At 52.8% G+C, this 27,684-nt stretch overlaps 1 protein-coding gene across 6 annotated transcripts in view; it reads right to left on the bottom strand.

Moving 5' to 3' along the window:
* The window catches only part of Ssbp3 (single stranded DNA binding protein 3), a 150,858-nt gene that overhangs the window by 38,946 nt on the left and 84,228 nt on the right, over positions 1-27,684 (bottom strand). For all 6 annotated transcript variants that reach the window (XM_042271546.2, XM_042271548.2, XM_042271547.2 and 3 more), the window contains one exon: positions 3,012-3,101. In XM_042271546.2, the coding sequence (XP_042127480.1) occupies positions 3,012-3,101 (90 nt within the window). The remainder of the gene's footprint in view (positions 1-3,011; positions 3,102-27,684) is intronic.

Below are 27,684 nucleotides of genomic sequence, written 5' to 3'. Positions count from 1 at the left end.
CAGGCACTGCTCACCTCAGAATCCTAGACCTAAAGGTGAGAAAGCCAACGAGGCATCTCTTAGATTGGTGGCCCCACCTTCTAACTACACGAGTGGCCTTCTGCCTGGAAGTGAGAAGCCTAACGAGGGAGTCCCGTGTGCTGCGTTCTGAGGGGCCTCCCCAGCGGCAGTTAGCTGTTCCCTCCTTACCACCAGGAGCCCCTACTGGTTTCTACATTCAGGACCAACTCGTGTTGCAGTTTTGACTTGGAAAGGGTACATGCTACTGCAGGGCAGGCTGGTCGAAGCTGGCCCGGCCACCTGGGCTGGCTTCCCGGGACACGGCCCTCTTGCGGCTCAGCCACCTGCCTAGGCTGCAGCCAAGAAGGGAAGAAGAGTTGTTGACGACAGATAAAACCCTCGATATCATCTCTATTTATTTCCCTTCCAATATCAGAGCGGCTGCCTGAAGGCGGTAAAGGGCAGCAATCAGTCGCTAACATTCCTGTCGAGAGCTGATCTGCTCCGGAAATGGGCCGTCGACTTCCTCTTTTCCAGAGAGATGCCCTTTCTCGGCGCAGGGGCCCAGGCCAAGTGGTCAGCATCAAGGACAGCAAGCACCATGCTGAGTGCCTGGCCTGCCCCAGCCCCTTCATCTGAGTGATGTCGGGATGTAAGAAACATGCACTGCTCGTGGAAGAGCAGAGGCCCAGGCTCCAGAACCTTCCTGAATGGCCCAGCCAACCCTCGTCAGTGCACCTAGCCTGGGAGAGAGATGACCTCAAGTCGAGAATCTGAAAGATACTTGTCTTTAACAGTGGCTAAATAAGGGCAGGAATCAGTTTGGGCTTTCTGACCACACACCCCCAAACGTCACAGGGGAGGGCCCGTAAAGTATGAGTGGAATTAGAACTTAACCATGGAAGATTCTAGCAAAGCAGGAAGCTGGGAGCTGCCCACATATCAACAGACCCATTCCGTGTCCTAGGCTCAGGCCAAAATAGAAGTCAATGGCCTATTTTTAAAAATACAACTGGCAGGACTAGAGAGATGGCTCAGAAGTTAAGAGCACTTGTTGCTCTTGCAGAAGACGCAGGCTAAATTTTCAGCACCCACACGGTGGTTCATAACTATCCATGACTCTAGTTCTAGGGGATCCAACACTCTGTCCTGACCTCCAATGGCATCAGGCACATACATAGGGAACATACAGATATGCAGGCAAAATGTTTAAAAATAAAACTTAAAAAAAAAAAAAAAGTACTGAATTTGTTTAAAAACAAAAACCCACAGTTAATTATTCTCCACTTCTCACTATAGTAGCCTCCAGTGGGAACCTGGGAGCTAATAACTCTCCTGAGAAAACTCAGGACCAAGACACACGGGTGGCTGGGATACCCGGGTGGGTTGTCTACCAGGTAGAGAAGCCGTGTTTTTCTGCATCGGGGCATCTTCAGGACAGAGGCACACGGGTGGCTGGGATACCCGGGTGGGCTGTCTACCGGGTACAGAAGTCGTGTTTTACTGCATCAGGGCCATCTTCAGGACAGAGGCACATGGGTGGCTGGGACACCTGGGTGGGCTGTCTACCAGGCAGGGTAGCCATGCTTTTACTGCATCAGGGCATCTATCACACCACATGCAGAGATACAGGAACCAGTGAAAGAACTCCCACTGAGCAGGACAAAAGTAGGGAAGCCGGCCAGATCCTTGTCTCCCCTCTGGTAAAGGACACAGCACTTGCCTTTCTTGGGTCAATGGGTCCCAGGGGTTTTATGGTGGCATGCTGGGAACACACAGACACACATGTGGCCATCTGATGGCCTGAACTGTCATCCCTGTATCTCTCTCTTCTCACAGCCTGCTGCTTCTGTTTTAAGGAGTAAGCAAACTTCACTGATGTCCTTCTTTGTGGTGAGTACCATGCTCTAGCCCTCTTCCCAGACTACCATGAACTACCATGTACAATCTTGCAAAGCGGAAGTGTCTCCTAGCCATGGCACAGGAAGAGGAAGAGGAGCCCCGATGTTTCCATGGAGTAGCAATCCTGTCTTTGCTCATGACTCCAAGACTCCTGTCCCGCACAGGGCCCTCTGGTCTAACTCTGCATTCCTGGGCTTTCCATTATGAGCTCTCTCCACAACTGTGTCTGGGAGCCCCGCCCTCAGAAGGTGTGGACAACCAGGCACTGCTCAAAGTCAGTGAGGACAGGCTGGAAAGCTTAGGCGGGATGTCTCAATCCCCAGCTCCACCAGGGAGGCCGCCTTTCTCACAGCTCTGCAGGCCGAGGCTGAGGCCGAGAGCACTCCCAGACAGCACTCCTCAGCCCTGGCTTGGCTGAAAGGAAGGGATGGGAGAGAATGGAACAGGAGGTGTGGAGGGGGGGGGCACGCCCTACCCTGACAAAACAAGACAGCTGATGCCACACCTCCCAAGCCTCTACCCCGCCAGAAAGACCAACAAAGTGTGCTGGAGAGAAGGCGGGGCTCCCATCATGCCATGTGGGATTTGTGCCGGCCTGTGGCAGGCAGAGTGCAGGCACAGATGCTGTGTGGTGCCGCTGGTGAGCACACTCGGAAAAAAAATCAGTGGTTAACCGGAGTGAGGAGATGCGGAGACCTGCCAGGGTGGTGGGGTCTTTGTTTTTCGAGTTACCTAAGGTTTGTAGTTGGGACAGGAAAAGTCAACAATGACGATGATGGGAGCAACAGAAGAGAAACAAAGACAGTTTACTCATTAAAAAGAGGAAAGACAAGGAGTACGCCTTCTGTTATAAGAAAGCTACGCGCTGCCCTGAAGCTCGGACCTCCCCGGACACCACGGTGGGCAGAAGGGCACTGCCCTAGCCTGCCCAGAGGGAGGCACCTTCCCATCTTCCTTCCCTTCTGCAGCCGATGGAGAAGCGGACGAGACGAGGGTGTAGGGCCTCAACCAGCACAAAGCAACTGTATTTAAACCATGGCAAACTGAGCTGCTTTCCTGTCCTCCTGCCTCCCCACCTACCCAGCACCGGGCCCCAGGCCAGCACGTACCTGAAAGAAACCCGGCGGGATGGGGCCTCCGGGCATCCCATCGTTGGGGGGAATGCTCCCGAGCACAGGACTGGGGGCAGCTGCTGCACTCTGTGGAGACAGAACAGGGAGGTCAGTGGCAAGCATCCAACCACACAGAGAGCTTCCGGTCCCTGCCCTGAACAGACCCTTCCTCCTCAAAAGCCACTTTCTAGGAAAAGTTCTGCCCAGGCGTTAGTCACTGGGCAAGGCATGGGCTCCCGGGGGCCCCGCTGCTTCTTCTCTAAGATGGGAGGGAGGCAGGGGCCAGTGTCGACCTTTAGGCACACCAGAGGAGTGATGGAATGGGGGAAGAGCAAAAGCACTCCCGTAGTATCCGGCAGAGTGGTGACGGGCAGTCAACACAGTGTCTATTGTGGAACCATACCTTGTCTTTCCACCAGCTGCTCTAAGAGGCAGCGAGACCAATTCATAAACAGTGGTAGCCTCTCCCAATTGCTGACATGTTGAACAGAGCAAGTCAATATATATCCAGTAAGAAAATACCCAGGTTAGAGAGAAGGACCTGTGTGTTCTGGCCCTGCCGGGGTCCCAAATGCCTCAAGGAGAGTGTGGGTTACACAATGGGAGACAGTCATTACTCTATTGCTGAATGCTGTTGTCCTGCCATCCACTTGGTACCTCTGCCTCAAGAAATGCCTCCCAGGGGTGGGCAGACATTGGATGGCTCACCTGGCCACCTTCCAACAATCTGTGTCCAACTTGTTTGTATGGCCAGCACATCTGTGCCTGGCTCTGTGCTCACATGTGCAGAGCTGAGGGTGAGATGTCAAAGCCCTACCTTGAGAAAGTCACAGATCTGGGCCACCTGAGCTTGTCTTCTGCTTTTCCTACTCAAGCCAAAACCTTCATGTACATCTTGTCCACTTCTACTCAACCTTGGTCTTCCCAACGCCATTGAGACCCAGAACATGATACTCCCTCATCAGTCACCTCCTAGCTCACGAACACAGCCCCTTCTCATCACTCCCAGAAGTCACTTCTTTCCTTTCCTTGACACAAAATAGAAGTGTGGACTCCAACTAATATACCATGTACCAAAAAAATGAACAATCCACCAGACGAGTGCTATTGTTTATGTGGCATGTTGATAGGCCACTGGCCTCTGATTTTGTGTCTGGTTTTACCTCCACGGTAGGAGTATGGGGACCGAGTGCTGGAATGGGCCGAGGTCTACAGGCAGGGAAAGATCTGTTGGTAGGGGTATGAGGACCCAGTAGGGGACTGCAATGAGTGCCTGGCAGGACCCAGGTAACGTGGACGAGCTTGTTGCAGGTTATTTTCAAAATGAAGTCGTCTACAGAACCTCCCTAAGGAGAGCCTGCCTATCCCCAAACACTGCAGGTCTGCATCTGCTTCCTCAGTCTACAGCCATAGGCATGCATGTGCATAGATAGATGATAAAATTGATAGACAGACAGAAAGATAGATAGATGGATGATAGACAGATGAGATATAGATAGATGATTGATAGATATAGATGGATGATAGATACACTGATAGATATAGACAGATAATAGAGAGATGGATAGATGAGAGATAGAGAGATAGAGATAGAGATAGAGATAGAGATAGAGATAGAGATAGAGATAGAGAGAGAGAGAGAGAGAGAGAGAGAGAGAGAGAGAGAGACAAACTTTCCACATCCCAGCCCCACCTTTATCTGGGAGAAGATTCAAGGGGGAATCAGCAGGGCTCAGCCATTAGCTGCGTTATTGTTTCTCTGTGGCTAAGAGTTCCGTGAAAAATCTCTGTCTCTGTCTCTCTGTCTCTCTGTCTCTCTGTCTCTCTGTCTCTCTGTCTCTCTCTCTCTCTCTCTCTCTCTCTCTCTCACACACACACACACACACACACACACACACACAGAGTCTTACTATATATATAGCCCTGCCTGGCCTAGAACTTACTATTGGACTAGGCTGACTGTGAACTTTGACTATGGGATTAAGTTGCAACTTTTTGTAACAGCCAACAATTACTTCTCTGCAGCAGGAATGACAGAACTTAGCCGAGGTGAGGCTGAGACAAACATCCATGTGTCTCTTGGGTTCCTCCAGGAGAGGTGCTGCATTGAACCCCTCAGTCTGCACAGACGCCATTGATTAACTGCCTGACCAGCAGACCTGGAATCACCGCCACCTTAGAGGATCTTTTGGTATTTTGACTAACATTCTGGATTACATTAGGAAGTGCCTTACTCCGACAACTGCAGTTCTACTTTCACAGTAGAACATTCAAGTTCTTTGTTATTTGGGTATTTGACTTTTTACATATTGGGGTATTTGTTACGGGGGGGGGGGGAAAGGTGCAAACTTTTAAATGAAAGACTGAGCCTGTGAGTACACTGTTGTTTCACTTTCAGGAAATCAGGAGTGGGTGGATGGTCCCGGGCTCTAGGGGTGCGTGAGAGGCCAGGGCAACTATGGTCCTAATTAAGAGGGCGGTAATTCTCAGTATTTCCCCATTCTCCAATGGAAGACGGCCATGTCACCCATGAGATGACTGTTACCATGTTAAGTCTCCTCCTGCGGATGAGCTGAGGCGCTCAGCAGAGCTTGAGCGGGATCGGGAACGGAGACGTAGAAAAGCGGCTGGTGCCGAGGGACAAACGCTACGAGACTAGGGGCGTCTCAAGGTAAGTTATTACAGACCCTCACTCAGGGGGCCCGGTCCCCATCTGGCCCACCCCCATCCTCCCACACCTTAACCACAGGGTCTGCCTACCTATGCCCAAGACCCAGCACAAGGTACAGCATACGGCAAGAGTTCACTAAATGATCGCTCTATTATTCAAAGGCCTACCCAATCTGACCACCTTGGAGCCAGACCTTCCTTTCAGAGTTGCTAAGACTCCACCTCTCTGTGGTTTCAAGACCGGAGAGCTCCATTAAGGCTCTCAACAAAGTATCATGTGAGTTTTTTCAACAACCCAGACCCTGGCCCATTCTCTAGCCTAACAGCATACTGGACTGCATGCACAGCTGCCTGGGAGGGCGGAGCAGCCAGGCATGGGTCAAGGCGGAAAGAACACTAGATCCAAAAGGCTAGGACCTCACACAATGGACTCTGGGACCTTCTCAAGTAGGGACACCATTCCCTTTTCTTCCCTCCTCCCCCCAGACAGCGTCTCTCTGAGTAGCCCTGGCTGTCCTGGAACTCGCTCTGTAGACCAAGCTGGCCTTGAACTCATGGAGATCCGACTGCTTCTGCCTTCCAAGTGCTGGGATTACAGGCGTGCGCCACCATGGCCTGAATCCACTTCCTTTTCTTAAGGACTGCCCATCCTGGTACATATACAATGGGAAGAGGTCGGAAAACAGCCCAGCATGTAGAAAAAAGTAGCAACCCTCCCTCACTACAGAACACTCAGAGATCAAAGATTAAAGCACCTAGAGACCTGTCTGTCTCTGAGCCCTGGCACACTGTTAGACCCTAGACCTCTTCTCTAGCACCGATTCTAGCATGGACATTATGGACAAAAGAGAAAACATGATGTATGCACACCCCCACACACATTCTCATGGACACATGTATGTGCAAATACATACACATGAATACATAAGTTCTCATATCCATGCCCATCCATTTTCCATCCAGGAAAAATGAATAAAGTCCAATATTCGTGGATTGTTAAGATGGTTCAACAGATAAAGGAATCTGTTGTCAAGGCCGATGACCCTCAAGAGATCAATCCCCACACAGAACAAAGAGAGAACCAATTCTCCCAAACTGTCCTCTGGCCTCCAGGTGCATGCTGTAGTGCCTACCCCCATAAAATAAATAAAAGATCTGTAAGTGGTCAGATGAACCCTGGACTCGCCTAGGCCAGCCAACTACTCCTGACCGATTTACAAGGCTGCAAAAATAGTACTTTGTTCTCCCAATCCCGCCCTTCTTGCCCTGCCCAACACTCAAGCCTTGGCATGCAGCAGCACGGCCACGTGTGAAACCACCAACTGCAAGCCTTCCTGGACTGGAACTCAGGCCAGGCCACGTGGCAGAGGGCCCAAGCCAGCAGGGGGCAGGAGGTGTGTCGTGGATGTGGCCAGGGAAAAATCAAAGCGACAAAGGTGGGTATGGTCCTGGCAGGAATGGCCCCTGGGGAGAGCTGGAGACCCGCGCTGCTCCTAGCCAGCCAGTCCAAGCGTCTGTGCAGAGCCCTGGGGTAGCCTGGTGCAACCCAGCAGTATGAACGGGCTGATGACAGTGGGGATTCAGAGGATGGAGAGAATACCGTCATCCCACAGAAAGCCAAGACCAGAGCCGTGGGGATTGAAGAAGGTACACGAAGGAGGTGGTCCTGTGGTCTCTCACAGAGACCACAGGACAGTGAATTTTAGTGGAACCCAAGTTCTAATTGTGCAGCTCAGAGAAAACAAAGAGCTGATCTCCATGAAGAGACAAAACCAACCAGAGTAAAAACAAGTTCCAGTGACAGGGGATCCCTGCCTTCCAGCCAGAAGGTTACCATGTGGAGGAGGGCGAACACACCTCCCAGGACCGAGGAATGGCTCCAGGTCCAACAAGAGAAATCTCAAGCTACACAAAGTTTCCCTGAACTATGTCCCAGGACTGTTTGCCATGGAGGGGATGGGCTGGGGCAACCCGGGGTGCTCACTAGTGACAGAGCAAAAGGAGACTTGTCGTATTACCTCCTATCACCTAGCTTGTCCTGGGGGTTATTGCGGGAAGAACCCTGGGCCAAGAGTCATCAAATCAAGGCTTAGCTCTGGCCACAAACTACTCACTATGAGCCCTGGATAGGCTTCCACACCGAGAGCATATGGCACCCAAGGCTGATGAGGTTCTGTCATCCCGGTGACACCACAGGCGTCCCCTGAGCCCTTTATCCGAGCATCTAAGGAAGGGCTTCAGTGCGGAGGGGAAAGGCCCAGGCAGAGAGCCAGGCAGCCACAGCCAGGCCGCTGAGCGCAGGGGAGGTAGATCCCACACCTTCTCTGACGAAGTCCTATCCCCTTGGTACCAGGATTAACTCAAGAGCAGCCGGAGGAGTGAGCACCTTTTCATTCTGATCCCATAAACCAGGAGAGGGGGAAGTGGGAAGCATGTATGCCTCAGCATCCTAGGAAGCTGTCATTTCTGGTCTAAACTGCAAGGAAACTGAGTCTTCGGGTCCCATAACTAACAATTAGGTCCAACTTTAGTCCCAATACTTCCGGTCTCAGGTTCAGGAAACCCGAGCACCAGTCTTCCCAGCAGCCCCTGCAGCTCCCAAGAAAAGCTGTGTACATTTTGGTTCCTGAAGAGAAACTGCAGACAGATCATTAAACCATCCAATAATCACAATTCATTCGGTGACTGGGGTCACCTATGTGTTCTGAACATTCCCAAGGAGGCTGACCTTCTACTTGGCCCCCTCTGTCAACTATTCCAAAGTGCCATTTGCCAAGAAGTAGGGAGCGAGACGGTGAAGAGTCTGTGGACCTACCTTGCCAGTGGCCTGCCTGGGAAGAAAAGGAAATAAGAGGCAGTGGGAAGAAGGTAAGGGGCTGCGGCATCTGCAGACATCAGAGGTCCCCAGCAACCACTCTGGTGACCAGTGCCGTGCCAACGAGGCTGAGAGGGGACAGGCTGCGGGGTTACCTTGAAGGAAGATGAAGTGAGTTGTGGTGACAGAGAACTGAGGGACCTGGAAAGGTGCTCCAGGCAGGCGCTGAGACGGGGATTAGGGGGGATCAGGGAGGCTTTATGGAAGAGGTGGCACTTGAGCCAGGGCCTTACAGGACAGCAGGACTCAAAGATGCGGGAGATACCAGCCAGAGATTAACGGCTGACATCTTAACCCTCTCTCCCAGCACGGGTCTCCTGCTGTGTCTTTCAGGGCACTCTGTATACCCAGGACCCACTCCATTTCCAGACAGAGGTGGGCATGGGCTCCTTTTCCCCTACCCAGCATGGGGAGCTTCCTTCCCATGAGGGAGCAACAAGCTGCCCAGGTCCAGAATGGCTGCCCACCTCCTGTACTCTCGATCCTTTAGTGCTCCATCGATACTCATAACATTCAAGGCCTGTCTGAGTCCTGGGGCTCAGAATGGACAACACCCTGAGTCAGGCCCGACTGGGCTTAAACCACTGAGCCTGATCTTCGTAAATCCCAGCCTCTCTCCTCCCAGTTTGGGGATGAATCCTTACAGACCACCTGGAAACAGGGCTGTATTTACATTCTAATCCCCGAGTCACCACGAACTGGGGACACCTGGACATCTCACACTGCCTTTGCTCAGGCCTTCATGGTCACACATGGAGGAACGGAAGCCCTTGACCCCTGATGGTGCCAAGCAATTGGCAGCCCTGAGCCTGATACAGAGGTGGACAGCAACAGACAGGCCTAGTTTTCTGAGTTTCTTGTATTTGTTCATTTGTGAGGTGAAGGTCTCACTATGTTGCAGGGGCTGGCCTTAAATTCCTATTCCTGAGCTCAAGAAATCCTCCTGCCTCAGCCTTGAAGTAGCTAGGACCACAGACACACAGCACAGTGTGGGGCGGGAGGTTCCACAAATAGGGTAGCACACAGGTGGGTCGGGGTGGGGGTGGCACCGAAGAGAACGAAGATGTGGCTTCTGTTCTCAAGAAGCTACACTTCCACCACCTTAGAAGGGGGGCGGGGGGGGGGATGAAAGAAAAGCTCGCTAGTCCTTTTCAAAAGCAAAGACGAACTGGCGTCCCCAGGCTGAGAGAGGCCACCTCCACAGAACGGCCCACCCATCCTAGGAAGCACCAGGCTATTCTGGGAACTGGATCAAAGGGTGCCTCATGGGTAAGAGGTAGAGTCCAAGGTTGCTAAAGCCGCCTGCTTGTGCCTTGGACCCTGGCCAGGGTGCCCTCCTCTGCGAGCAGACGACTCTCTCAAGCCCGCGGCTGCACCGTGTGAGGCTTGGCCTGCCCCTGCACACAAGGCTGAGGAGGCTGAGGGAGAACAGTGCCCCCGGAGGAACACCGAGAAGTAGTAGATCAGTAGCTCCTCTGTACGGTGATCATTGTCTTCTTAAAAGATGGCTTATGCCATCAGCCAAACACACATGCATACATGCACACACTGCCGGCTGTCTTAAAGAGCTACTTACCACCACACACATGTCATAGTAAGCCAGTGACAGCCCTTTAACAAGGCGGCTGGCAGTTGCCTCTGCAGAGTGGAAAATTCCCTGGCGTGGACCCGCGTACGCACTCAATTCCAATGACAACTTAATCCTGCCGGGACTAAGGTACGCAGTGAACAGAAGTCACTGCCTCCAGGAACTTTTTGCTTTAAGTTTTAAAGGAATTACTAAAGGCCGAGTCCTCCACATATCTTTCAAGGATGGGAGCCCACACCTCCTCGGCTGGCACTCGATCTAGTGGGTTCAGAGTCACTTTTCCTCATCCTCTGTTGTGACAGTATGACTGTGCACGGTCAGAAAAGTTCACCGGGGTCCCTGGTATGGAAGTCAAAAAAGCCAACACTTGGCAGGGAAGGGGTGTACCACCAAACCCGCCATGGTCTCTTCTGCATGGGAGAATGGACAGGAATCCTTGGGCTCTGGCCTGGCCTTGGGGGACCCATGAGAGGCCGCCCACCGTGGTGCACGCAGCCGTCCCTAGTACACGCCCCACTCCCACTTGCGAGCTCGGAGCTGAGCAGATGACTCCTAAGCCTTTAAAGCGCTACTAATTGGGCTAATTTCGCCAACAGTCTCTGTTTCGTCCCCCCCACCCTGCGCCAACCAGCATCCTTTGGTACTGCTGGAGAGATGCAAGCTGTTGGCTTTAGTGTTGTTTTGTCAGCCATTAACCGATTCATCGGAGTCATTAATTGATTTATTACTGCTGCCTGCTCAGAGGGTTTAGCAAATAAAGAATGATGTAGGTCACAATGCAAAGGAAATTGGACCAAACACCACCACGAGGAGCTGGGCACTCACAGTGCCTGCCACTGTCCACTCCAGCAGCCCTCCAGCCCAGCTGCCAGGTGGCAGTCAGTCCAGATGGCCCTCCCGATGAAAACTCAGGTGCCAGCCTGCCTCTTGCACAGGCAGAGACGTGGAAGGTGGAGAGCGCTGTCTGGAGACTGAGACCAGCTCCTGAGCATCCACCAGACACTGTCGTCAACAGAGCAGAAGACATGAAGTGGCAGAACGAGAAGCCTATAGCTGGGTCTCCGGGCCCCTATGCTAAGTCTCTGCTCCCCTGGAGGTGACACACAGGACAGCAACAGTTGACATGTTAGCAGGTACCTCCTAATGCCTGGCCTTTTATGTGCTTATCTCTGATCCTCTCAACAGTCCTACAGCTGAGGTATTATCTTCCCTGTGCTACAGAGAGAAGCCGATGCTCAGAGAGCTGACCTGCCCCAGGCTGCGTGGCAGGCCAGGAAGTAGCAGTCTAGGACTCAAACCTGGTGTGTCTGACTTCAAAGTCCACATTTCTTCCCCTCTTTCCCATCTTCAGACTGACATAAAAGAGCCCGACACCTGCAGCTCAGCTCCGTGGGAACTGACAGAAACAGGCGGGGAACCAAGAATAAGGTCACTCCAGTCACCTCAGAGCCCGAAGCTCTTGGTTTCCAGAGTGACAGGGCTAAGGGGCAAGCCCTGAGGTCACATTAAGTGATGAGATTCCAGAGCTCAGTCAGCCTGCCAAGAACATCACACCACCGACATACACCACATGGCCTGGTGCCCCTCCCCTGTGAGCACGCATGTGGTAAGGGAGCCCTCTCAGAGCCTACACTGGGCCAACCAATTCGCTAGAAGCCCAGTCACACAGTATTTGGTTGGCTGTACTAGGCTAGACCAAAGAGACTAGTCCGGTCACCCTCTTCCTAACTATTCAGGGTACCAACCAAACCAGGAGTGGTACCGAGGAGAGGGCAATGTTAACACCTCTGATGATGGAATCTGTCCGTGTGTGTGTGTGTGTGTGTGTGTGTGTGTGTGTGTGTGTGTGTGTGTGTGTGTGTGTGTGTTCCTGAGCAAGAAAGGCAACAGCTCTGGTACCTGGTTTCCCTGGAAGCCAAACACCACATGTCTCAAGTTCTGTTTCCACAGTAATCGGCTATGAGGAGGCCCCACACTCCTGCTCAGCAGAATTCCAGAGCAGCAGAGCTCACCTTAGCAAACTTCAGGAGGCTCACAGAGAGTGCGGACTGGTCTGGTCCCAAAGTGATGCAGAAGGGGTCAGTGACCCACCACAAACCACCATTTACCTCTTGCTTCTGAACTGGATACAGCCCTGGCCCGACAGCTTCTGTCATTCAAGCTCTCTGTGGCTATTTTGGGGGGATCTGCCAGGTGCACTATGTATAACTGAAGACAAGACAGCTCCAAGATATGGCTACATAGAAGGTTTTTATTGTAGATATAAGAGAGAACCACCAGAGGCATCTGGAAGTCTCGAGTAGAGACAGAAAGTAGCAGACTGAACATGGCCAGCAGACTGGACCTGATCATGAGGAGAGAGACGGGGGAGAGCGAGACAGAGAGAGACAAGAGAGCACATAACCCATGAGCTCAAGTTTAGGGTAAGGGGCAGGGTGACAAGAACCAGGATGCCAGCATGGACTCTGAAATGTTTAACAGGTACTTGTGATACTGAGGGGTGTGGAGGCCACCATACGCCTTGGTAACTCATTTGTCTCTTCGGCCAGTGATAAGAGAACTGGCTCCTTTGGTAGAATTCCTGAGGAATACTGGCTTGTCTAACCACCAGAATTTTGACCTAACACACCAACAGTGTTTTCTTGTTGTTATAATAAAGGGTCTAGAGTCTCACACACCTACATGTGCTCGCTCTCTCGCTCTCTCTCTCTCTCTCTCTCTCTCTCTCTCTCTCTCTCTCTCTCTCACACACACACACACACACACACACACACACACACACACACACACACACACACACACACTGCTGGAGTGCAACTGAGATCTGCTAAAAGGGTAGGACAGGAGTCCTGACCTGGGAAGGCTTGAGGTGGCCAGTTAGACTTCTTAAGGGAATCATAAGTTCTCTGACTTGGAAGTCTGACTCAAATCTAACTTCCAGAAGATTCTACCACAGAGGAGGGCTACCCTGTGCTCTTCCACCCACACTAAGGTGCTGATAGCACAAAAAAACGGTCTTCACAAGACCTTCACAAGGCCCAACAAACCAGACTCTAAGTTCCATTTGGCAAAGAATGAGTTGCTACCACTTACACACTTGAGGACCTGGCCCCGGATGCCAAAAGCCTTTCTTGCATTGGATGTGTTTGCTTAACCACCTGTGCACGGCTGGTCCCCTTCTCTGGAACGCTGTCCTCTTCTCAGCCCAGTGATGCCCCTGTATGCTCTGTGGGCTCCTCATCACGGCACTCACCACACCTGACTGTTAATTCCTTATTAAATTAGCCAGCTGTCTTCCCAGGGATGGGGGGGGGGGTGTGGTACGTGCAGCACAGAGAAGATGCTGTCTCAGTAAATATCATTTGAGTGAATAAAATTCCTGCAGAAATCCTGCCTTTCAAGAACAGTTATCACATCCACAAGGTCGAATCCCAAGGCTTGACAATCTTCCTCTAACTTACCACCAGGCCACATCCAAATAACTAGTTGCTCCAACACGCAGGCACACATGCATGCACATACCCCCCAACATCGCGGGACACACTGTTCCCAGGCATACCCCAGCTTTGGGGACTAAGAATGCCTGGGTGCTGCTGTTGCTACTACAGAGCCCTTGCTACCAAATCACTCAGGCCATGCATCCTAGAGTCACTGGTCATGTCGGTACAGCGAAGATCACTGCTGAATCTCCCCTCAAGGCAACTACAGTGACTTCTTCAACTGTCCCAGCAAAGTGTTTGTATATAAGGAGTGCAGAGGCAATGGGAGGAGCCAGGCGACTTCAAGAAACTTAACTCCTCTTGTCATTCCCAAAAGTGTAGGCCATGCTTCAGGCTGGGTGCAGGGAAGGAAGCCAGTTCTCTGTGGGCTCCTGAGACCGGTCTCTCCTACTCTTGGCCCAGCTCGGCAAAGCAAAGGCTGCTGTTTATTCTCAGATGGGTTCAAGGCCCCGGGGTTCTCAATCGAGAACCTTCTGCTTCACTGGCCCAAAGAGTCGCTTTCACACAGGACTCAGACATGGACCAAGAGAAGCTGCAAACTGCCTGTGGAGTCTAGGAAAGAGACAGGGACTGTTCCTGGGCCCGGGCAGAGCTGAGGAGGATGACTGGGCAGAGGCCCACTCTAGGATGCTTTCTCCACATCCCAGATAATGTGTTCCACTGCAGGGGAGTTCTCTGCCAAGCCTCACACCACTGACCAAGCCACAGAGTACAGGAGACAGCATCCGAGAAAACTGTGAGCTAGCTTAGGAGAAACACACCACCAACACATCGTTACAGGCCGACTCCCTCAAACACAAGGGAGCTGAGAGGGAAGGGGAGGCGGGAGACCGGGCTCTCTAGCCTGAATTCTACTCTGACCCTTCCCTGTGCTAGTCCTGTCTGGGGTGGCGCCAACTCTTCTTAACATCCAGTTCTCAGACCCCCTCCCCGGGTGCCACTACTTCATACTCTCTGCTCAACAAGCTCTCCCATTCCACCCCCACCCCACCCCCTTCCCAGAAGGAATTTCCAGTCTTCCACCAATGCCCACACTTGCTTTCCAGGGCACAACAGCAACAACAACGAAAACCTTAGCAGGATTATAAACTAGAATTCAACACTAGAGCGTGCTGATTTCCACCTGTATCCCTTTCCTGGGAGGCCCAGTGGGAGTACTGAACTCAGGGTGGCTCTGCTGCCCCTGCTGCTCAGCTCTCAGAAGGAGGCCGTTCGCCCCAGCCTGAGACGCACCCTGTGATGCAGGGCCGTGAGAAGCAGATCTAGGGGGCAGGGCTGTCAACCAATCCTCTTTTCCGCTCATGCCATCCTCCTCTTCTCATTCCGTCACTTGCAACCACAGGGAAATCTTGCTAGTGCCCAGCTTCTGCAAATGCCACGGCCTCTACTTGGAACGTCCACTTCTCTGCCATGCCAATGCATCTCTTAGGCCGCCCTGGGCACCGAGCAGACTGTTTCCACTCTAAATGAGACTCCTACCTAGAATGCCCTAGCACTTCCTAGCTGGTTCCGAAAAGACAAAGCAGGTCCCAATGTTTGCTACATGTAATAATCACACGACGAAGGACATGCAGCCTGTCTGGCCCCTCCCTGTGCTAACCAAGGTAGAAGACCTTGCTGGACAGAGCTCAGCCTAGCCATTCTGGGAAATTTCTCTCTCCTTCCTTATTCTTCTTCTTAACGATGTAACTTCAAAGAACAGAACAGACTTGCGTGAGCCCAATGTCAGGAGGGGCAAGCACAGCATCGCTCCTACAGACTCCTGGTTCTCTTCTTGCACGGTGACTGCTAGAGCAATCCAAACTTGAGTCCTGGGTCTGCTCCACTGTGAAACCTGGAACTCAGGAACAGCGGGCCCAGCCGTGACAGATTACCGAGCTCCCTGATCGGAGGCAAAACCTGCCCTAATGTGGGTCAGTTTCCTTTGATTTGGGTCTAATTCTACTCACAGCCAAGGTCTCCACCCAAGACAAGACTTTCTAATTAAACCTGGACAACATGTGGGCCTTCAGAAACTCAATCCAGAGCTATGTAACAGGAAGGAGACCGAGGAGGATCCCTTGGCCCACATACCAAGTCAAGGGCAGGAAAGATCTAGAATGGTGTTTCCCAAGATGCCTGTGCCTTGGCTGGCTCCAGAAAGCAGGTTATAATCTCTGACTGCCCCACAGGACTTGTAAGGCTTCCAAGAAAGAGGCCTGCATGTATCAATCAGGTCCTCCACAGGTGCACGCCACCTTTATGAACTCCATATACCTGTTCTCCAATGCTCTGGAGAACACAGCTGTAGAGCTCCCAGCCCTGTCCCCAAAGCTTCCCAGCCCTGTCCCCAAAGCTTCCCAGCTTCCATGTGCCAGAACTCCTCGTTCTGAGGCCTACTCACAGTAGACATCAGTTCAACCCTTAACAAGCTCCTGAGGTGAGTGAATCTCCTCCTTTACTTTCTTTCTTTTTTTTGGGGGGGGGGGGGGGGAGGGGGTTGAGACAGGGTCTCTCTGTGTAGCTTTGCGCCTTTCCTGGAACTCGCTTTGGAGACCAGGCTGGCCTCGAACTCACAGAGATCCGCCTGCCTCTGCCTCCCGAGTGCTGGGATTAAAGGCGTGCCCCACCACTGCCCGGCCCCTCCTTTACTTTCTATCAGCACATTTTGCCAGCAGTGACCAGGCCAGTTTGCTGTCCTGCACAAGTTCACAGGTAACAGAGGATGACCCAGACATACCTTACCTGTGGAAACCTAAGGAAGGCTATTCCCGAGGCCCTCCTAAGCCCTCCACTCCCATATAAACAAAGGACGTACACCTAGTTCCTGTTTTAAACCCTACATCAGAACGCTCACATCAAATTCCTTGGGGACCTTCACAACTAACTGCTGCTCACGCCGCAAGGCTGCAGAAAGGATACAAGGCCACGGCTTTGGGAGCCGCTGGACCACACGTCCCATCACATCTCCCCTGTGCCCTGACGTCAACCTAGAAGAGAGTCTCCAAGTCTGGGGGCTACTGGGGGAAGCAGGGAGGCTTTTTAGCTCACTAACCCTCGTCCTTTCCCTGGGTCAGGCTCTCTGAAGTCTAGAGCAAGCCTCTGAGTGCAGGTTGGGACTTAGACAGCTGCCCAAACAGGCACAGCCTCAGACTTGAGGCCTTTTGCTTCTGCTTTCTGACCTCATCGATGCTGCCGCTGTTGTGTAGATGGAGGTCCCGGGTTTACTGCAGAAGGGTGCCATCCGGCCCTTCTAGCTCACCGCGTGGACAGCAGATACTCAAACTCAAGAGGTGGCGAATCCACAGAGAAAGGCTGGAGGCTTTTGGGCAGGGGTACAAAGCAAAGCAGGGGGGCTGGGGCTGGCCCTGAGCCTTTAATAAATGCAAACCACAGAGCACGTTCCCTCAGTTCCCTCACGTCTTACAGGGCACATCAGTGCTACCCAGGAGGTGGCTGGCTGCTCCTCAGGCAGACTCAGACTCACAGCAACGCCACCCCCACCCCCCCACCCCCCCCCCCCCCCCCGCCGCCCCGTTCTCTCTGTGGCCTTGAGCATCTACTTCATTCTGTGGGAAGGAGGCGGCGGCGGTGGGTATGCTGGGAGCACACCCAGCTGCATTTCATCTCCACAAGAGAAGGCTCACCAACCACTCTCCCTACCCACACACTCCCCTCCAAGAGGGCTGGGGAGAAGGCTACAGATTCTCTCTCCAAGTGTATTAGGAAGGGTGAGGAAGGCTGGGCTCCTGGACATCAGCTCTAAAAACACCACAGCTGACGTGTGCAAACATCTCCTGTGCACACACACGTGGCCTACTTCTCGATTATCTCACTTTGTCTAAATATATCCTAAGAAAATAACTTGGCAGCAGTGATAAACTCTGCAGTGGGTCCAAAATAACAAAACCCTCTCTCTCTCTCTCTCTCTCTCTCTCTCTCTGTCTCTCTCTCTCTCTGGCAAAACTGCCTAGGGTGTGATGGGGGGGGGACGACTCAGGGCTGATGGGGCGGTTATGCTTGGTGCTATGGATAGGTAGAAGGAAAATAGCATTTTATAAGGAAAGAACTCCATGCAGGTTCCCAACCAGGCCAGCATACATGCCTTGTCCAAGGGAGATGTTGGAGGCACGCCCAGCTGAGTACACACACACACACACACACACACACACACACACACACACACGCCCAACCCCACACCCACTGGGACTCACTGCAAGACACTGACATTTTCCACTTCGCTTGCCAAGAAGGGAGCACCCTGCCCTACACACTTGGGCCGCCAACCCCTGGAAACAAAGGTGCCAGTCATGGGGGTAGACAGACACACCTCTCCACTGGTCCAACATCCCTACCCCTGCCGTTTCCACCACAGCAGGAGACATGCATGTCCATAACCCCTCCAGGCTGTCTGGAATTCTAGCATCCTGCCATCCTTTGGGGGACTTGGAGAGAGGTGGCTTCTTCATTTTTAATACACAGCCAATTTGGGCTGTTTATAACCATCCCTAAGCCTGCCTACCCTCTTGGGCACCAGTATATTAATTTCATTAGGAAAGAGGCTATGTCTGAGGGGCTGAGGGCGCTCCTCGCTGCACCGGGGCAGCCTGGCCAGGACTCCACTACCTGGTCTGCGCTGAGCTTGAGCTGAACTGAGTTCTGGCTCCCAATGCTCACGGGGGAGGGAGGGGAGGGAGGGGAGGGAGGGGAGGGAGGGGAGGGAGGGAGAGGGTAGGAGGGGTAGGAGGGTGTTGCTCAAGGCCTGGCAAGCACCCTCAAGCTCTCCCACACTCTGCCCTCTCAGGCATCCACTTGCAGGGCCTTTTTCTCTCTCAGGCTCACACATCATGCAGCCCTGTGAGTGAAGCCGGGCAGACCTCCTCTCAGAACTCTCAGGGATTGGCAACAAGGTTCCCTTACACACTATCAACATTGGCCGAGGCCATCTCCCCCTCTAGAGCAGTGCCTCTCAACCTTCCTAATGCTGCGACCCTCTAATACAGTTCCTCACGTTGTGGGACCCCCGACCATAAAAGTATTTCGTTGCTACTTCATAACTGTAATTTTGCTACTGTTATGAATTATAGTGTAAATATCTGATGTGCAGGATATGTAACCCCCAAAGGAGTTGAGACCCACAGGTTGAGAATCTCTGTTCAAGATCATGACATCCTAAGAAGCAAGCAGTTATCTTCTACATCTCTATCACCTAGCTATGAGTCTAGCACATTAAAGTATTTATTTGTCCCCCCAAAGGATAGATAGATAGATAGACAGACAGACAGACAGACAGACAAAAATCTCAGAGCCCAATAACAGAAGGAGTTCATTCAATCAGCTCACATCAACGCTTGGGAGTTTGAGACAGAGCTGGGTTACATAGTTCCAGGCCAGCCTGGACTCGTGTAACACTGCCTCAAAATAGACAGAAGCAGCCAGACACAGATGGGGGGGGGGGCGCGCAGAGGGAAGTTAAGGGCAGACCTCATCCTGCTTCACAGTGTTGCACCAGAGGTCGGCCAGAGTCTTCCTGAACCACTCCAGGCTGGCCAAATGTCTCCAAAGATGAACTCCACTCACCAGCAGGAAAGCTCCTCAGGAGAGGGTTACCCTGCTTGGGGGGTGTACAGAAAACCTGCCCAAGAGCTGTTTGGGAAGAGTCCTACAAGAGTCATAAGCATCACCAGCCCCGAGAGTGGAAAGTCCTAAGTTACCTCGGTTCTGGGCCCAGCGCAGGTGCCAGCAAGGACATGGGGAAGGCCCAAGGAGGTCCCTGGCATGTGGAGACTCTCGGTAAACATTTGCTGTTGCACAAATGGCCAATTACAACCGATGCAATACAGCGTTGCACAGGCCTGTCCTGGGCGCCAGGATACCAGAGAAAAGGAAGGATTATTTCTCCTTCAGGGTGGGGCAGTCTGGGAGAGCTTCATAGAGCGGTGACATCTGATCAGACACCATCTGTTATTTTTCTCTAATTGTTCCACATGTGTGAAATTTTGAGTCTCTACTTAGAATGCAGACTCCAGGAGGGACAAGCCATCGGGGCTGCCTCTGTCCCCTCCAACATGCTTACAGTGTCCACTCTCGGGAGACTGAGGAGCTGAGGAGTCACAGAGCGCGTTTCTTTATTAAACAGAGTTGCTGTTCCCTGCTGAAGCTCCCTGAACCCTCTCAGGAAATCGAACGGTATCCACTGACACCCTCAACAACCTACCTGCCCTATGCAACAGGCATGGCATTCCAGAGATGGCGACTCTTACGCCTCTGGGAGCACTGGTGCCCAACGAGGGGTCTCTGAGTCACTTACACTTTATCTGCTCCTCCTTTTCAAGAACTCTGCGGGGCACGGATGAGTATTTCCACTTGACAGGCCGGGAAAACAGAGGTTCGGAGATCACTCAACTAAGGTCGGGGCAGACCACATCCAGTCTACCCAGTCCGTCACAGCGCTCCAACTGTTAGTTTTGTGCCAACAGTTCCCGTCAATAAAGCTTCACTTGGGACCACGTGCCCAGAAAGTAGTGTCCACTCACGAGCTCCTGGGAGAGTCCCCGGGCATCGGCAGGCACATTCCCTTTGGTTTAGCAGCACAAACTGAGCTTTGGGCACGGTGTGCCGGGCAGTGCTCACTCATACAGGCCACACCGCTGCCCTCAGTTTCTATCGGTACACTTCACCTTTAACTCTGGTCGGTCCGACACCTCTCCTCACAGTCCAACTACAATTATAGTTCCCCGAGGCCCCAAAGAATGCAAATTTGAGTGCCACCTTCTCGTGTTTGAATAATGGCCACTTCACAATTCTCCCACCCACACTGGGACCCTCTCTCTGCTCCTGAGGCCCCCCCAGCCCCGGGCAGGCATCTGGGTGAGGGAGAGAACACAGGAGGGGGCTGAAAAGCACACACAACAGTAAGCTCTAACCCAAACAGAGCTAATCCATTCAGAGCCAAGTGGGGCTGAGCAGATGGGAAGCCAGGCATCCCCCGCCCACCAGCATCCTGGGTTCCGGGGCCTTCCCCACAGAGGTATAATTATAAGGGGTGACCCAGCCACATGCTCCCAGGGCTGCCCCGCTTCCAGACACCCATAGTATTGCCTTCATCTGGTCTAGATTTAAAAATCTTGCACAGCCTCCCCCCAAAATAATATATGCAAAAGCAAGAATATAAACAAACACCTCAGCTTTTGTGCCACTGCCTGGGGTGGGACACACAAAAGCTTTGTGCGCGCCTCTCTGGAGTCTCTTAGGCTCTAGGGATCGGAGGCAAGGCCCATCTTTGCTGCCTGCTGCTCTCCCCAACGCATCACGTGTGTGCATTTACCTTCTCCTCTAGCTTTGAGAATGAGAAGAGGACCAGAGGAACCTCCATTTCGCTCACTGGGTACCTATGCTTAACATAGGGGTGGGGCCGTGCAAAATGTACTCAGATAGCTACTGAGTAGATGTAGCTCCCGACTAAGCATAATGGGAAGGTTGTGTCTCGAATATCTATTTCCTTCTCTGTTAGGCCCCCTGAAGGCAAAAATCCCATGTGCCTCATTCATGAGAGCTTCCCAATACTCAGCCTTAGCAGCCGGCCTCTCGTGTGGAACAAAGGATCGAGGACTAGCCCCGGCCACTCCAAGAACATAAAGCCCCAGCCAAAGGCACGGTCACTCCACAGAAAGTTATCAGGGCTATCGGGGACTCCAAGACTGACCACGTCTGTGGGAAACAGAAGCCCCAGATCAAACCCACCCGGCCAGTACAGGACTGGGCCCCGGGCCCAGAGGCCAGGCTCTTACCCTAGCCACTGGGCCCTGGGCCAGAGAGAGATCAGGGTCACAGAAACAGTACCTGCTTCTCAGAGGGAGCAGCAGCAGGGAGGACAAGATAAACTCGCAACAATTAGCGAACCAGGTAACTGCCAGGCTAACCATCCTATTGTATCCTGATAGAAGGCACACGCTGTACCACACAATTAGAGACAAGAGTGAGTGAGGTACGCCACACTAATCACACAGGACAAAGAGCGAGCTAACCAACAGGAGGCACAGGGCGCTGGTACACCCCAGAGGGCTTGGGGAGCCGTGAGACCAAAGAAGAGCTGAGGTGGGGATTCCTTCTCTAGGAAGCTCTCCCGGCTGCGGCTCTCCCTTCCACGGTCCCGCTGTGGGCTGTGCCCGTGTCAGACAACCCTTCATGCCACCCCAGTGTCACCGCTCAGGAAGCCCGGCGGCCCCCACCTGGGCATCCAGCGCCACGGCAGGCCTTGGCTCAGTGTTTTCACATACAAAGCTGCCAGGACCTCTCAGTACCAAGGGCTCCGATAGGCAGAGTCCCTGCACACACCTCTCCATTCAGCTCTCTGACCACTGTGAAGTCCAGACAGGAAAGTCACCCGCCCAAGGTGCGGGCCAAACAACCCCCCACAGGTCTGCCACTTATTTGGCAAATCCCGTCCCTTTATTCGCTTCATTCATTCATTCATTCATTCATTACTGTTACTTCTTGCCACAAGAACTTGAAACATGGGCTACTCGTTAAGTGCAAATAGACCCAGCAGAGGGAAAGACACTGGCCAGGTAGGGCAGAGGGACTGGGGTGTGTGAAGGAGGAAAAGACTAGGCGGGGCTCCAGAGGGACAGGTCATTCTAGGAGCAAGCAGTGAGAGCAGGAGACACAATAGTTCCACCATCACTGTGAAGGTGTCGACTCATGGGATGCCAGGCTATTTCGTCCATTCGTTGTTAAACAGTCTCACTATGTAGCCCAGGCTGGCCTCAAATCTGAGATTCCCCTAGCTCAGTCTCCTGAATGCTGGGACCGAGTACCACCATGCCTGGTTTAAACTATTTCTCAACTGAGAAGAAAAGACCCCTCCCTCCCTCCCTCCCTCCCTCCCTCCCTCCCTCCCTCCCTCCCTCCCTCCCTCCCTCCCTCCCTCCCTCCCTCCCCAGAACCACAGGAGGAGAGGTTAAACAGCCACCATGAGTTCCTTTGTTTCAGTGTGACGGGTCCCTCTTTACATTTCCAGGGGACACAGCCCCTGCCTAGAATACAGCCCAGGGTTCAGGTTTCCTGTTTCCAGAGGTCAGGGCACAGAAAACAACAGCTTAGCTGCATCTCTGGATGGAGACAAATCGGGAGAGCAGAAAGTTCCCTTCCGGGGCAGTCACAGGGCCATACTGCTCTTAGAACAGACGCAAGTGGACGCAAATCATAGTCTTGGGGTGGGGGGGGGGGAATGCACCACAGTGGAAGAGAAACCCTCACTTGAGAACCTTCCTCTGCTTCTCTATCTCTCTCTCCGTGGCCACATTCCTCCTAAGCCCAGCTGCACTCACCTGCAACCTGTTCCCTTCAAGGGTCTTCTCCCGCCAGCCTCCTATGTGCGAACACATGGCTACATGCATTCCTCAGCAACCCTTCCCAAACTCAGCCTTATGGCTTCTACCTGTCACTCCCTGCTGGCACCCTTCTGGCCAGACTGGGTATCAGCCTGGTTCATTTCCTAGCACCCTCTTGAGCCATCCACCCCTCTCCCCATTCCCACAGAACCAAGCAGAACGTGCACAGAGCCGGCAGACAGCGGACAGGACACACTGGCCAAGTAAGAGCGGGAGGAATATGATCACACACACCACACACACACACACACACACACACACACACACACACACACACACACACGCTTTGGTTCCGATAAGTCCCGGCAGTGAGAAAGGACACATCCACCTCTGCACCTGGAAGGCTGCAAGTCCAAACAAGCAGAGAGCTTTTGGCCAGGCAAGGCTGGTAATTGGCAAGTGCTGAATTATGTGAAACCAGCCTGACAAATAGAGGCTTAAAACACGACGACAAGGACAACAACCACCAGGGCCACAGCACAGAGGCCGACTTCACTGTTTTGTTTTGTTTTTAATAATTTATTTTATTTATTTGTTTTGCCTGCATGTATGTCTGTGTGAGGGTGTCAGATCTTGGAGTTACAGACAGTTGTGAGCTGCCATGTGGGTGCTGGGACTTGAACCCGGGTCCTCCGGAAGAGCAGTCGGTGCTCTTAACCACTGAGCCATCTCTCCAGCCCCGCCATCTTCACTCTCACCTAGGTCATCCCCAAGATGGACAGGAAATCTATGGTGGGCGGTAGGGCCAGGACCCTGACACCTCCCAAGGACTGCCACTGGCATTTTGTGACCGTCAGTCACTAGATGCTCATGTGCTAAGCACTGCTGTATGCTCAGCTCCCTTTACCAACCCAAACCAAGACTGCTTTACAAGAACCATCTCACAGAGCAGGGAACACAGGGCCACGCAGAGGTACCTGGCACCGCCTCCTTAGCCTTCTGGGTTTTCAGCTGGGACCACCAATCACCTCCCGACCTCACCTTCAACCCTGGGGTTCTAGAAGACAAAGATCAGCCAGCATGCTAGCTGCTCCCCAGCCGAAGCCCGGGCCCACTGCTACCGTCAGATCACACTGTGTACACGCTCACACACGGGCACTGGGTGTGTCTCTCTCTGTGCATTTGTAGGATACGGTAGATGGCATTTTCAAGATCATCTCCATCCAAAAAGACCCACAAGTCCCACCAGAGATGTTCATAATTAAAGGAAAAAGAAGAGTACAGAGGTTCTGACTTCTAGAAAGCCAGGGACTCATTCAAGGACAGTTCTGAAAACTAAGACATAGTGTGTTTTGGTTTTTAGTTTGTTGAGACAGGGTTTCTCTGTGTAGTCCTGGATGTCCTGGAACTGGTGAGCTGTAGATCAGGCTGGCCTGGAACTCACAAAGACCTGCCCAGTCTAAAACACAATTCTGTTTTGTTTTGTTTTTGGAGACAGGGCATTACTATGTAGCCCTGGATGGCCTCAAACCAGGAGATACTCATTTAAGGCTACTCTTTAAACCTGTAAGAAAAGAGGATTTCTGTTGGGGGCTTATGCAAAACAAATCTCACTGGTTTGGAATAATTAGAGACAGAGATGAAATGCTGGATTCAGCCGTTACTATAAATTATATAATGCTCTTCCGACGAGCCCGAGGGGGCACACACAGCTCTGACTCAACAGAGGACAACTGTCAGGGGTGCCGGCACAGGTAAGCAGTCAGAACCCTCGGACTGGAGCATTTAAGACGATCGAGCTGATTCCGTAATCTTATTAACGCCATTCCTCTACTGAGCTGACCTGAGTCTTAGCCTGCAAGAGTCAGGCCTGAGCCCTGCTCTGAGGAAAAGAAAAAATTTATGTCAGACTCCATCCAACTCCCCCCCACCCCCACACTTTTCTAAGCATCCTAATGAGAGTGCCCGCACTGAACAGAGCCAGGGCCAGACAACCTTGGCCAACACGGACCCATTGGGTGGAGGAGGAGGAGGTTAACTTGGTAACTGGGCAATACCAGTTCTTCCCTTGCGCAGCTCGAGGGAGGGCAGAGTGTTAGGCTGCAAACAGCCAGTCTTGCCTTCTGGGGATTTTTGGGCAAATGTCCCTATTAGGACTCGAGGCCATGAGAAATCTGTTGTCTTTCAGCGCACATACACAATGGACTGAGAAATCTCCGGGCGGTCAGAAAGTTGGCTTCTTCGCCACTCTCTCTCGGTTGCTGACACCACTCAGGAACTCAAAGGCACTGGAGTGGTCTCCAATGCCCAACTCCCCAATTGTCCGGTACTCAGAAATAACCAAAAGCTTTGGTGGCTGCCAAAAAAAAGGAAAGAGAAAGAAAAACCCCAGGAACACACCAAATCCATGTCCAACTCCTTTGCCCCTTAGAACAAAACCCATTGCAGACGCACACAAAGCAGGGAGACCGGACAAAGGAAAGGCCAGGTCACACTTGACAAGGAGCTTTCTTGTCGTTTCCAAAACAGAGCTGTCCTCCATTAGAGCGCTCTTGTTGCTCGGATGTTGGTGCGGGGAAAGGAGGGGCTCACAACTCTCAAAACAAAAGCAAGGCTTGGCGGGTGGGAGGCCCCGGGTAGGCGCCTTCTCCCTGCACACTTCTGCGCCTTTGAATGCCCGCGGATCTGGGTCCAGCGCTGGCAGCTGTCTGTTATTATCTCAGCGACTCCGAGGGCCCCGGCACCAGGGAGTGCGTCCCGAGCAGGTGAACACCATCTGCCTGGCTCGGATGAGATGCCCCTCTCCATGCCTGCCGCCGCCAGCGGGCTCTCGGGCCCTGGGGAACCACAGCCAGCTCGCGTACCCTCCCTGAATTTGGTACGTCAAGTCTCAGGCAGGCTCCCCCTCCTCGGCCACTACCTGGCGTTTAAAAGCACTGGTCAACCCTGAAAGAGATTTCTGCTAGGGAGGACGTGCAGAGTCGGGGACATAAGAAAACAGAGTCCACTGACACACCCTCCTGGGGGCTAATTTTAAGAAGGGTTTTTAATTGATCTATAAAGGAAAAAAAAAATTCTACCTGCCTTTTAAAAAGCACTCCCTGCATTAGCCGAAACATTCCCAACACGCCCTAAGCCCATTTCCTCCCTCCCTGGCCCTCCCAGGTTTAATGGGGGGTAAGTGACTCCCTGATGCAATCTACAAGGCGGGGTGGGTCCAGACCACAGGGAGGGAGGAAGCTGGGTGGGAAGCAGGTTTGCCCGGCAGGCCTCAGAAGGGTGGACTCTGAAGGCCTGCAGTTCTGCCTCTGCCTTCCCCTCCCCCCTCCCCCCACTATTTTACAGACTCCGGTGTTCTCGCTGCTGGGAGACTAAACAACTGAGATAGCTCCACCACATGACAAGCAGATGACCCACCCTGCTCTAAAAGGGAGAGTGACGGGTCTCACCAAGAACACAGGTTCGGGTGGATAGGCCTGCCTGTCCTTGGGGCTGGATTTGGGGGTGGCCCCTACAAGAAGCATGTGTCTTCACTCCTGGAGGAATATGGATATGGGGAAGGGATATGCCCCCACTGTCATCCTCTGGGACTCTCAAGCACTAAGGATTCTGCAGCAAGGCACACCATTAATGTAGACTTCTTCCTGGAGTGACTCTGGGGCAAGGGCAGTCCATGAGCAGAGAACTGGTCATCCCAGAAGGGGGCAGCAGAGCGAAGGTCTCACAGTGGGCAGCCTCTAGGCTCAAAAACTGAGAGCTAGGAGCAGGCCTTCACATGGTAACCCAAAGTGGCGGAAGAAAGAGCTCGCCTCTGAACAAAAGCCAGAGAGGATGATCCCACGATGCCAGAGACAGCATCTGAAGGACCCTGGACACTGGCCTGCTCCCTGGACTCCCTAACTTGCAGGACCTGTTGTGGGGCTCATAAAGACAGCGGAGCTTGTAAAGGGCTTGGAAAACAATGAAAGGAAGGAGCCGGCCGCATAGGTCCCTAATCAGAAGTGAGTCAGCAGCCACCCCTCGAGGCTGAGCTATCCCTGACTTCAGTCTCCCTATCACCATTCATCACTTGGGGAGAGGCGCAAAGAGCGCTGGCCACTACACTGAACCAGCGGCCCTTCTGGGCCCCACCGCACCCCACCCCACCCCACCCCAACCCACCCGTGTTCAAGTTCTACCGTCTTCAAGTGGAGGATGCGCTAAATTATTGTCAGTACGAAACCCATAAAAGTGAGGCCAGACCGGTGGCTTGGTGGCTTCGTGGGTGAGAGCACTTGCTGGGCAATGGCTACCCGGGCCTCTTCCTCCAGCAAGTGGGTCCTGAGAGCTCTGTGCCTAACCAGCCAAATAAATAAGTAAGTAATAAAAGTAGCGTGTTTCTGGTTAGTTGGAGACTCCCCTCTTAAGGATATACAGCAGGAAGGATAGAAGACAAACACCCTGTTCTGGCCTCCATGTGCACCTGTACACTAGCGTCTCCCCGTCCCTCCCAGTAGGGAAGAACAAAGTGCACCCAGAAGGAGCCCTTGTAACTCTCTAAGCTCTGTGTGCACCCCCAGGTCCAGGGTTCTAGAGACCCACTGACACCGACAGCTGCCTGCCCCACCTGCATAGTACGCCATGGCTGACCTCAGTACCCATACAAAGCCATCTGCATCTGACCACCTCTGTTTCTGTCTGGCATCCACAGAAAGCAACATCCTACTGGGAAAAAGTCTCCAGC

This window comes from Peromyscus maniculatus, chromosome 2 (assembly GCF_049852395.1).
Source record: "Peromyscus maniculatus bairdii isolate BWxNUB_F1_BW_parent chromosome 2, HU_Pman_BW_mat_3.1, whole genome shotgun sequence".
NCBI classification, from domain to species: domain Eukaryota; kingdom Metazoa; phylum Chordata; class Mammalia; order Rodentia; family Cricetidae; genus Peromyscus; species Peromyscus maniculatus.
Note: the sequence above shows the minus strand (reverse complement) of the source record. Positions and strands in the feature narration are given on the sequence as shown.